The sequence below is a fragment of the Dermacentor albipictus genome, chromosome 10 (genome assembly GCF_038994185.2).
Source record: "Dermacentor albipictus isolate Rhodes 1998 colony chromosome 10, USDA_Dalb.pri_finalv2, whole genome shotgun sequence".
Lineage (NCBI taxonomy): Eukaryota > Metazoa > Arthropoda > Arachnida > Ixodida > Ixodidae > Dermacentor > Dermacentor albipictus.
The window spans coordinates 90,061,668-90,074,092 of NC_091830.1; the positions used below are offsets into that span (position 1 = coordinate 90,061,668).

A 12,425-nucleotide genomic window follows, 5' to 3' on the forward strand; every position below is an offset into this window, starting at 1 on the left:
ATTCGCGAGCAAGTGGCAGCTGAATTGCAGGAATTCGAAGCAGAATATTTTATTAAGCGTGCTGACGCCTCCTAAAAGTTTGTTCAATTTTTACTGGTTCAGAAGAATGATGGGTTAGTATGAATGTACGCCGACCTGCGAAAACCCCACAACGCTATACTTCTGTCTCTCTCCCCTTTCCGCTTTCGCAGACAGGGGAGAGAGACAGAGTCATGATTTGACAACTTTCATTACGGAGAAAGGACTACCTCAGTAAAAAACGTTTGTTTCTGCCTGGCTTCATCTCCATTAGCACTTGAGAAGATAATGCACCTGATAGTCAAAGGATGCAAGGATAACTCTATTGTCTATGGTCGTTCCCGCGAAGATCACCTGCCGAACCTCAGCGCCGTTTTGCTACGCCTTTAGAAGGCGAGACTCAAACAGAAGTGTGTCTTCCACGTGGCAAAAGTCACGTTTCTTAGACATGTTGTCCACGCCAAAGACCTCTGTGCACTAGCTTCATCTGTCGAAGCGATTAAGCAAGCTTCTGCGTCTTCGAACATTAATGAAGTCCACTCCCTGCTTGTGCTTTCTGCATTTTATTCCAAGTACGCTCCCCAGTTTTCGGATGTTTTGGAGCCTTTAGGCGCATCGGTACGAGGCATTGAGTCAGAGACATTTGCTTGGAGATCAGCTGCTGAAGAGTGCTTCTCCCCTCAAAAATCACTACTGGCAACATGCAACGCGTTCAATTTCGTTGACCCGAACCTCACTGATTATGAGGACTGATGCCTCTGTTTTACATTTGGCTTTGTACTGCAGCAGGAAACGTCGCTGTTTCACCCGAAATGCCAAGCATGCATTGCGGTATCATTTGATAGACAACTATACAGAGAAAGGATAGTAAATTTATTGGCCGTAGAAATTTTTAAGGATTCGCTTACTGACTGAATTAGCAAGCTTGGTATCGGCGCACATAGGCGAACGCGAACACTGGCTGTCAAAACACTGGAGGGAGCAAGCCCGGTAGCAGCAGCGGTCGAAGCGATCTTCGTGCTTTCTATCGCTTCAGCGCAAACTGAGGCACAAGAAGAAAGCGCATACAAAGGTATGAGTGGTCTGGCGCTTGCTTACAAGTCACGGCGCAGCTGCGCAAAATACGCAGCTGCTGGTGGAGTAGCAGCCGCCCCCGCCAGTCCTCGCTTCCTTCCCTTTCCTCACATATCACCTCCCCTATCGCAATCTCACCCTCACTCAAACTCAGAAGATGGACGCCCTTCTGCGGAAGGCAGTGAAAACTGCTCTTGGGCTGCCTCCACATGCTTCCACAAAACGGCTTCTTCAGCTTGGTATCCACAACACCGTAGGCGAGCTTTTGGAGGCTCATCGCAATGGTCAGCTCCAACGTCTCAGACGCAGTCATCAGGGCTGCGCTATACTTTCTCGCCTTGGCTACCCTCTCCTTGAGACACCCACACACGTCCCACAATATCGCCTCGCTCCTGCTCTACGCGCTAGCATACAAGTAGCTCCAATTCCCCGCAATATGCATCCCGAGCGACACGCCAGCCGTAGACGCGCCCGAACTCAGGCCCTCGCATGCATTTTTGGAGACCGCACCACAATTGCACCGGTTTTGTACACGGACGCGGCCCGCTACCCAGAGAGGCGGGCCATGTGTTTTGCTGTAACTGCCAATACAGACGCGCTTAGGGTGTGTGCCACAGTTCTAACAACGCACAGCTGCTCAGCAGAGGAAGGGACAATAGCCCTGGCCATTGTCCATGCCTCGACCCTCTCCGCACAAGACACCCCCATCACCATAGTGACAGAATCGCAGGCTGCCAGCCGGGCCTTCGCGCAAGGACTCGTGACTGCACATACACATCTAATTCTCTCCTCTGTCCCACCTCCCACGTTACACAAGGTGCGTATCGTCTGGACTCCTGGACACGCCTCTCTCCATGGTAATGAACGCGTTAATGCGGTAGCCCGAGGTCTCACTGGCCGGGCACCATCGGAAGAGCTGTCCAACCCAGATGACGCACCGCCAGTGCCCCTACAGTACACTGAGACGCTCGAGTACTACCGACAAAGTCGCCATAGCTATCCCCCTCCTCATGCTTCGCGTAATAGAGCAGATGCCGCTGTCTGGCGGCAACTTCAGACCAATTCATTTCCTTGTCTCCACATGCTACATATCTTTCATCCAACCCTGTACCCTTCCTATTGGCCCCACTGTGGGGCCAAACCCATGGTGTATCACTCTATATGGGAATGCCCTAACCCTTCAGGTGTTCCTCCTATACCCAACCCGACCCTTTCCTCTTCGGAGTCGCGCATGGCAATGGAGCCCTGGACTGGGGGCCCCACTAATCGAGGAAACATTCTACTCGCTTTACGAAATAAATGTTTGTTCTCTCTCTCTCTCTTCCGGGTGCGAGACAGTGTTATCGCCCTTGGACTTTATACGGGACATAACGCCGACGCCGACGCTAAAAGTAAAATACGCGTCTGAAGTGTCCCTATATGTGATATCGCAATAAAATTAGTTATCCCTAGAGACGGTTGCCCTTGTGTCCCAAAGTTTAAGCCCGCAAGAACGGAAATGCTATGCAGGTGAACGAGAAGCCTGAGTGTGTGTTTTGACCTGCAAGCTTTGGCATGTGTATCTTTGGGTTCATCCCTTTGTCTTCAGAACTTAACACAAGGCCCTAGGCACCTCTTTATTAACAACAGGAAGTAGGCATTTGCGCATCTGACGTTGATCCGTGCGCCTTCCCTGCCACAACTAGCCGCGTTTGTCCCTTTCTCTTTCTAGGACGCTTGTGAAGGCATTTAGGAACTCATTCTAAAGCAGCTGCCAACATCGCTACCGAGGGCTCTCGTTTCTGACCTAGTCCTGACAGCGTCCTCCAAATAAAACAGACGTCGCACAGCTTGCCTTCTGGGCTCCACTTGTAATGATGTTTTCTCAAACGCGCCGAGCCTTCTATCCAAATTTTCCGATGAAGCTCGAAGGAAAGTAGGTCAATGCCAGGTTGTTGAGCACAATGCTCGATGGCGCTAGAGCTATCATCGTGACTGCTGCCTTGGTCTTGAACTCTCCGCTCAGTAATCCTCCAACAATTAACAGCCCTTATCGATCTTTATCACTCAATTTCAACCGCTATAACACCCATATAACCTCTCATCACTCCTTACTTTCCTTATCAACCCATTGCGTATCTGTCTGCATTGCGCGACAACAGAGACAAGTAAGTTCAGCACATCCATACCTTTCACATGTATTCGCCTACTGTAAGCGTAGCTGTTTACCCCAGTGACAAGGCACTGGGCCTCTGAGCGTAGGGTCTGAGGCAAGGTCGTTTTTTCTACGATTTTCTTCCTTGACAATTTATCCTATTTTTTTTCTCTAAGGAGTGCATCGATGTATTGCGCAACGGAGGGATCGACAAACCGAGTGACGGATTTCCGGCGTGAGTGGCCTAAAAATGCACACGCAATAAATATTGGCCTTCATTTCACTTTCAAATCAGTTCAGTTTAGTCAACCTTAAGACACATTAGCCTAACTTGTAGTAACTTTATTTTGCATTATTTCACATTAAGGGACATTATATTTTCCCCCTAATAACTGCATCTTCACGTTGTTATGGCTTTTACTACGTTATTGATTACCGCAGTCGTCACACAAAACGCTAATTGGGTCACATTGATTATTTATACCACTTGTTGTGGACAACACCGGATTATCGGCGTCGCGAGCACATATAATGCTTTGAGAACAAAGCTCAACCCCTTGACAGGGTGAATCTGTGCAAAGAAAAAAAAAGAAAGCAAGTGACACTTAAAGCAGAACAATTTCGGCGAGTAGAGTCAGCGATCGCCTCATATGGCTCATCTAAAGCTCCAGGGTATCTAGTGATGTTCCTGTGCTTTTCAGCATTTACAACATTATTCGCGTTGTGCAAGTGACCCGAATGCACAAGTTTCGGGAACACGATCGACAGAACAGAATCTGCAAGAACATTCAAGAATGCTCATGTACATAAAGGTCCGCAGCTATTACATTAACAATTGTTACCAGTTGCTAAATGGTCACCGCACAAAGTCAATCAAATATTTTGTCGATATCATCTAGTTATAGCTAGCCACTGTTCATGTCTTCAAATCTATCTACAGCAGAAAAGACGCGAATATAAACGACAAGAAGATTTCTGAAAAGGCAAAAAACGTGCCAAACATTTTGGAAACAAGGAACCGGATATAAGGATTTCATACCGTGCAGCTTTACAATGCGTCACTGCTGCGTTTCGCCGCGGCGCCTGCTGTTGTCCTTTCTGCAAGGTGGTAGGGTGCAGTCAAACAACCAGTTAACGATGTGTCTACAATATTTAGCGATTTTGTTTACATATTTATGGTAAAGAAAGACATGGTTGCGGGCAGTGTTTAGAGTGCTGTACTGTGAGCATGACCGAATGCGATATATACAAGGAACCAGTAAAAAAAAAAAACATAAGTGCCAAGGACTTCGTTAGTCTTTACTTTTGTATTCCGTTTTGAATACTCTCAGGAGACGGCAGGCATACCGGTTGGTCGATTCTAGAGAGGACATGATAGCCAGAGGTAGCGCCCGGAAATTCTTTAGAGGCAGTGAATTTTGTTTATAAGAAACGGACGCACAACGCTACCAAAGTACTGATTCATGAGTCTGGTGCAGCCTTTGTAAGAAACAGATGTTGTAGACATTCACAACGTTCTCCACCAGGTGCCAATTCAGTTCTCCTTACGGACGGTGGTATTACTGCGGTATCAGGAGCCGCTCAGCTATCGTTTCAAGGTCTTGATATGACTCAGAGCCACAGGCTTAACGTTAGTGTCTCTCAACTACATCCAGGCAAGGCCGTGGTATGCGCAGTTGCTAGGCAATTTTCCTCAAATCTTTATAAGTGACTCCAGGAAATACAAAAAATAAGGAGATAAAATGTAAGAAACATCCGCAGGGTGCTATGAAATCTGTCAAAATGCTTATCCGTTTGGTCATGCAGGCTTTGTAAGAGATAGCGGTCGCCGACTTTCGAAGTTTTGTGCGCCAGTTTTCTCTTCTCTTCCATTTCCGGGTTGAGATGTATGCAAAATACTCCAATTCCAGATATGTATATGCTACTTGAGTAACTCATGCAGGGATAGGTGTTTATTTGTCACTACCACACTTCAAAGGGTGTGTCAACAAAGCATCAGTTAGTTACATTAATACTGCTGTATCAGCAGCCGCGAAGCGTTGCTTGTAGCATGTAGTTTCATGCAGTTGCTTAAGCGAACTGCGGCGCTAATGTGTAAGCGAGCTACCACCATGCCGGTTCGGACACGATGGAGCTGGCAGTTGGTCAATGAATTTGCGTAAGCTTCGTCCTTTTGGCTTTGCATTGCCTCGAGGATTTGCTAATTCATGAAGTTCAGACAATTTACCGCGTATTATGTGCCTAAAAAATGAATAACAAAATTGTCCTGGGGAGGATTTGAACACAGGACCTCTAGCACCGAAGCCCCATGTTGGAACCTTTACGCCATGGACGCATGTACAAGCGGAAGCGCTGTCAATACAAGCGATTATGCATGTTCGCACTGCCTTATTGCCTTCTGCATTGAAAAAAAAGATCAAGTTTTTTGAAACTCTGGCGAGTGCATGAAGATAAAGCTTAATAAACGAAGTCATGAAAAGCTTCTAGCCAGAAGCACGATTATAAGAATGACCAACGTATTGACAACCATCGTTCCATGGTGGCTTAACGACATTAGTGCCAGAACACCCTCTAATTATTGCTGTTGAAAATAATATGCGTGGTAGGGTGTTCGTATTCCTCGCTGCCCCACTATTCACTTTCGTATACCGCTTCTGAATCTTGTCAAGGTCTGCGTATGTGCAGGCGCTAGGCGATTTTCAGCAGGACTTGATAGTCCAAGGTGGCTCCCAGAAGCTCTGAAGAATGTAGTGGACCCTAGCAAGAAACGTGGGCACACCGGTGTCACTGCTGCCAAAATGTCGCCTGTGTCAAACGCAGATGTCGCTGCTGTCGTAGTAAGAAATGTGGGTTACGTAAACGTAATTACCCAGGCTCGAAATGTCTGGAGGAAGACAAAGACGCGGTAGCGCTGTCCTCCCACAAATTAGCGAACCGTCGTACTTGGGCTGTCGTTCACAGTAACATCGTGGGAGTTGGTTGCAAACTTCTACTGGCCACACGAAACGTACTTCAGGCATGACAAGAAAATTGAAACTACTAGGATATGCAGCACCAATCTGGGACCGATATACTAACACGCACATCCCTAACCTCATTATCATTCAAACTCACGCGCTTGACTTTCCCTACTCACTAGTTTTTACACTGCTATCATTCCTGCAATGAAACTGAAATGTTAAGCTGCCGAACGATTCACGAGATCCACAAAAATCTTATGTATGCATCTTTTTCAAATAATTTATCACTTTAGAGCAAGACGAGATTACTAATTTTTTGCCACCAGCGTACATCTTGCTTGTCGTTGGTCGCAAAAATTATGCCTCATGCATCAAATGAACTTTCATTGCGTCGCCTCAAAGCGAGCAAGAACCGCAATCAGCACTCCGTCACGTCCATACCCGATGCCAAGGGGTTTCCAATTTCATGTTGTATAAATTGTGTATTTTGTTAGTCTCTTGATTATGAATGCATTGGTGTTTCCTGCATTTCTGTAATGTTGTTTCCCCACTCTTCTCGCTAATGCGTCGGATTGAGCAGAAAGAAGTCATGTCAAAAACATGAACTTATTGTCTTAATTTTGTTACAGGTACCCGTTTCACACTCCTGTGTCTCGCAATGTATAGCGCTAACGCACCTGTTCCCGTTTGGTATCTTATAGCAGCTACCTGTACAAAATGTAAAACTTCGTACTTCTTAACGCACACACACACACACACATATATATATATATATATATATATATATATATATATATATATATATATATATATATATATATATATATATATATATATATATATGTGTGTGTGTGTGTGTGTGTGTGTGTGTGTGTGTGTGTGTGTGTTTGTGTGTGTGTGTGTGTGTGTCGGAAGCCTATGTACGTTGACTACTGCCTCTCAGCGATAAAAACATTCTCGAACTGAAAATAACGCTTCAGCTTGGGTTTACGGGCCCTGCCTATGCTAGAAAATTGCGCCCACGACCTTGAATAACGCCGATGCTTTTCTCTTTTTATTGCAGGTAGACCGTGGCCTCCTTAAAAAAGTTGTGATTGGGACCAAAATACGGCTCATCGTTTTGATCTTTTACTCAGCGTTTACAGTTTACGTTGTGAGTAATCCTTCCTGCGAAACGGTGGAAGACATAACAAAGACATTTAGGAAATTTAGATTTTCTGCCGAAAACATTTATCCGCTGTGGTTCTGTGTTAAATACGTCCATATAATTGCCTCCACGATATTTTGGAAGTAAATATTTCCATAGAAAACTGACGTATTAACAGATGATGCGACTTTCATTTGCACGTGAAAGTATTGTGCACGCCAACAAAGTGGCGCCACGAGTGCAATACTGCAAGGTTTTCATTTTGGCAGACTTGCGCATATCCACGGGTGACGTCACGTTCGTCACTCGTTCGACATAAGAAAGTTCTTTTCGACTTTTTATAATGTGTAATGAATGTCATTAAGCCATCAAAATACATGCCGTCGTGATGCTCGTTAGAAATAGGCATGCAAGTCTTGTGAAAAGTGATGAATTTAGCACTATTTGGCTTAGAGGAACGGAATTTCCCTTTTTTCATATCAACATGCATTGTATAACATTTCTCAAATACTGGAACCAGGATGACCTCATATGGAAACATTAGGCATTCTGCCCTCGTAGCTCGGAACGGGGAATGTTCTAATGAAGAGCGCAGTATTTCTACCAAGGTGCGCCATGGATCATGTCATTTTCATGCTAAGAAATTGTACTAGCACCATAAGGGGAGACGGTGGTGCCAGCAAAGCGGCACGCTTAGGAGCAACCATGTGTCGTACTGCTAGCAGAAGACGTAGATGAGGTCAACGAACGCGATGCAAAAAATTAACTCCTCACGCAGTTCCTTACGAAATATCCGCGTTGCCTAGCTCCATCATAACCGAACGTGGTCGTTCCGGAAATATTAGATGAAGACATAAGGAGACGAAGCGGGCAGAGGATCGGCAGGATAAAGAAAAGCTGGCTGGCCCTGTTGCCTACTCAAGCCGTAGTGTGCGCTACCAATTGGCGCAGCAAAATGTTTCTCTTTTTTTGTTATACGGTCGACTTCGTAATCAAACTAAACCAGCGCCTTGCCGCGCGTATCTGCATTGTAATGCCTTAAGATGAAGTTGAACAACATATTCTGGAAGCAGTGAGCACCAACGCCTTCGTTTTCTCTACATCTACTAGAATGAAGCGAAGGAATTGCGAAGGGAACGGTAAAGCCAAATATCAAACTGCAAATGTATGAGAATTTTGTTTTCTTCCTGCTGCCCTCAGTCTGCTAACGGTGCTTTGCCAGACAGTGATGTCCATTCGTGGACTAGGTTTTTTTAGATGCAGAAGGAACGGGACAAAATAGGCTAGAAAATTTGTATTCCTTTGGTTTGCTAATATGACCTATGAGGGGTCAAGCCATCCGACGATTGAACAAGAGAAGCAATACATATCGGATGGAGCATTCTGAATCCTATCATTGCAATAAAAATATGCATGCCTTGATAACTACTAGCACGCTGACACAAAAACGACTATCGTGTGACATTTCTAGTAACGAAAAGGCAACCAAAAGTGGTGACTATATGTCCAACCTCGCTGCAAAATCGACAGAGTGCAAGGAAATATTTTTCAGCTAGTTTGGTGCGAGCAATGTGTTAATTTGTGGCGCACCTGTCTCAATCAATTACACATGTGGATCTGCACTCAACTAATCAGCTAATTTTATCTGAAATGTAGGTTAGCCCAGTTGCCTGACTCAGCCATTGCAGAAATTGGCGTTGTTCCTCTTATAATCCGTAACTTGATTCCGAACTTTCAAAAGTATACGCAAAAGGGAGGGCCCAGAACTGCTTCGGACATACAGAGACGTCAAAAGGCAACCACAAAGCTCGAGGTAATATTTATGTTCGGTAACCTATACCACGTAAGGACCCCTATAAAATTTAAAGAAAGTTGAAAACCTCGCTGGTAGACGAGCTTCAAGATTGTTGGATGCAAACGTAATTCGTCTATCCATGGGTACGTGTGCGTCCCCGATTACCATTACACCACACTCCAGTCAGTCAGTCAGTCACTCAGTCGGTCGGTCGGTCGGTCGGTCGGTCGGTCGGTCGGTCGGTCAGTCAGTCAGTCAGTCAGTCAGTCAGCCAGTCAGCCAGCCAGCCAGCCAGCCAGCCAGCCAGCCAGCCAGTCAGTCAGTCAGTCAGTCAGTCAGTCAGTCAGTCAGTCAGTCAGTCAGTCAGTCAGTCAGTCAGTCAGTCAGTCAGTCAGTCAGTCAGTCAGTCAGTCAGTCAGTCAGTCAGTCAGTCAGTCAGTCAGTCAGTCAGTCAGTCAGTCAGCCAGTCAGTCAGTCAGCCAGTCAGTCAGTCAGCCAGCCAAGTCAGTCAGTCAGTCAGTCAGTCAGTCAGTCAGTCAGTCAGTCAGTCAGTCAGTCAGTCAGTCAGTCAGTCAGTCAGTCAGTCAGTCAGTCAGTCAGTCAGTCAGTCAGTCAGTCAAGTCTGTCAAGTCAGCGAGCCAGCCAGCCAGCCAGCCAGCCAGCCAGCCAGCCAGCCAGCCAGCCAGCCAGCCTCCAGCTCTGCACGGACAAGAGAAAAACAGAAGTGTGTAGCATAATTATTAATTATCGCCAAACAAAGGAAGACAAGCAGCCATGAAGTGACATCATCATCAGGCACAAAGACAGAAAGGTTCGTGGACTTGCTGAAGCCTTCCATATACTGGTTGTCCCACGTAACTTGGGCCAAGATTTTTCAAAAATGAAAGCAGCATCGGAAGCGAAATGAAAGAAACGCATACTGTTCGCACTGGCATATATTTGCTCAGGTACTTTTTTGTTTGTTGTATCCCCGTAACTCAATAATTGTTTAGTTTAATTACCCAATTTTTCCATGATTGGCTGAGGACCCCAAGTATATATGCGGATTTGTAGTTCGCCATCAGAAACGATCGATCGAGCTGCTTCCTGTATGATACGTCTCACGTAGTCTCTTTTTCCGGGTGTCAAAGAAAGCCCACGAATTATGAAAAAAAACATGGCGGAGCACATGCGCAGTGGTATCTTGCTGCTCTCAAGCGTGTGTACACCGAAAGCACTCTTGGCGTGCAGCCTGACATCCGGCAGACCAGGAAATCACAGATGAGGTGCCGCTGCTCGTGCAAAGAAGGTCAGGTAATGGGTGCAGAAGCTCAGCGCATTGCGGATTAAGCATCGGGAAAAATTCATTAGGCCCAGGAACTCACGCAGCTGACGTAGGGTGCTGGGTGCTTGGAAGTCTTGCACAGCCTGGATGTAGGAGGGCAATCGACAAATTCCCAGCACCGAGATGTAGTGGCCCAGGAACTCGAGGTAGGATGACCCAAAGACGCATTTTTGGTGTTTCACCACCAGGCCAAATTGTTGGATCTGCTGAAAAGAGTTCCCGGAGGTGACGTTCATGATCTTGTGGACTGGTGCTCGCAACGAAGATGTTATCGATGTAAACAAATACAGCCTGGAGTCCGCGTGTTATCTGGACAATGAATCCTTGGAACGTTTGAACTGCGTTGTGCAGCCGAAAGGGCACGCGCACATGCTCAAACAGGCGGAACAGTGTATTTATAGCCATCTCCGATACGTCGGCCGGCTCATCAGGGATTTCGTGATAGGCCTTGGCAAAGTCCGCTTTACTGAAGGTTTTGCAGCCTTCCTGGTTGCCTGTGAAATCTTGAATGTGTGTAAGGGGATAGCTATCGTGACCCGTGTGAGCGTTAAGCGCCCTGTAGTCGCCACACGGACGCCTGTCACTTGGTTCTTTCTTGGGTACCAAATATAGTGGGGAGGACAAACTGCTGGACGAAGGGCAAATATTATCAGCTGGAGAACGTGTTCGAATTGCCGTTTAGCTATGGCGAGACGCTCGTCGAAGAGGCGGCGTGGATGTGCTGCGACGGGTGCACCACGCATGAAATGTCGTCGGTTATGCTGTGCTTGGTTGGCTTATTCAAACTGCAGGGCCACGTAACTTCCGGAGAGTCTTCAAGGATACAAGCGTGCAGGCATGGTGAAATCAGTGTGCGGATGCCAGTGGAAGCCAGAACTCCGGGGAAGGAGACTCGCTTCTTGCTGTCTACCCGGTGATGCCGGTGCATGCTAAGTGGAGGTTGAAATGGGTCAGGAAGTCAGAGCCGAGGACAGACTGATCGACGTTGGCTACGATGAAGACCTACCGGAACCTGCGCCGCAGGCGAAGGTCACGACTGAGGCACCGTAGGCCACACGTTGCGATGAAGGTAGAGTTTGCTGTGTGGATCGTAGGGGAAGGTCACCTGTAAGTGTGGTCACGCTTGAAGGATGCCAGTACGCTGACCTCGGCTACCGTGTGTACAAGGAAGGGCAGGCCGGAAATGCGATCCATGCTGATCAAAACGGCCGGGTTGTAAGGCAAGGTCACATGCCATCTTCAGGGATCTCACGGTGCATTTCCCAACCACTGGCATCGGGCTTTCCTCTGATGGGCGCGGTGCTCGGAAGTGCGATGGTACCAGCAAATAGGCGAACTTCGACGACGGCGCGAGGGTACTGCTCGGTGAAGAAGCATGGTGGCTGGGGTGTGAGGAGCAGCCGCGCTGGTCGTGAGACCAGCGCGGCTGGTCATTCATTGACGCCCTTCGTGTCCGAAGGGCGTCAATGGAGGTGGCGAGCGGGTCAAACCGGGACTCTAGGCCGGCCATAATAGACGGTTCTCGTGTTGAAGAGGGAGCGGCGACAGGCAAAGTCGCGTCACGGACTCGATCAGCGAGCGGGGTGAGACGGTCGAGGTTCTAGTCACCTGCAGATACCAAGACAAGGAGGGTAGACTGCGGAAAGCGCACCAGAAAGACTTCCTTCAACAGCGCGGCGTTTATGTCAACATTGCTCATGCCCAGGAGCCGTGGCATGCTGTAGAGCATCTGGGAAGGGTGGCGATTTTTCAGCTTATCGGAGGTGAGTAGGTGCTCGAGGCGCCCGCTATGAGACGCCGTGGTGAGGTCCAAAATACTTTACTTCATGTGATGGGGCGCGGCATGCCCAAAGGGTCAGCGATGACGTCCACCACCTCGTGAGCAGCCTTAGGAGACAGGTTGGCAATAAATACACATACAGAGAAATCTCTGAGGTGACGTGGTGTAGATCGAATGAGGCTTCCATGTGAGG

The 12,425-nt window shown here is 47.4% G+C and overlaps 1 protein-coding gene across 7 annotated transcripts in view; it reads left to right on the forward strand.

Annotated features, from left to right (window-relative positions):
* LOC135910206 (uncharacterized) overlaps window positions 1-12,425 on the forward strand; it is a 170,427-nt gene that overhangs the window by 58,596 nt on the left and 99,406 nt on the right. For all 7 annotated transcript variants that reach the window (XR_010566941.1, XR_011509216.1, XR_011509217.1 and 4 more), the window contains one exon: window positions 7,250-7,339. Coding sequence is in view for 3 of the 7 variants with exons in the window: in XM_070528130.1 (XP_070384231.1) it covers window positions 7,250-7,339 (90 nt within the window). In the remaining 4 variants the exon portion in view is untranslated. The remainder of the gene's footprint in view (window positions 1-7,249; window positions 7,340-12,425) is intronic.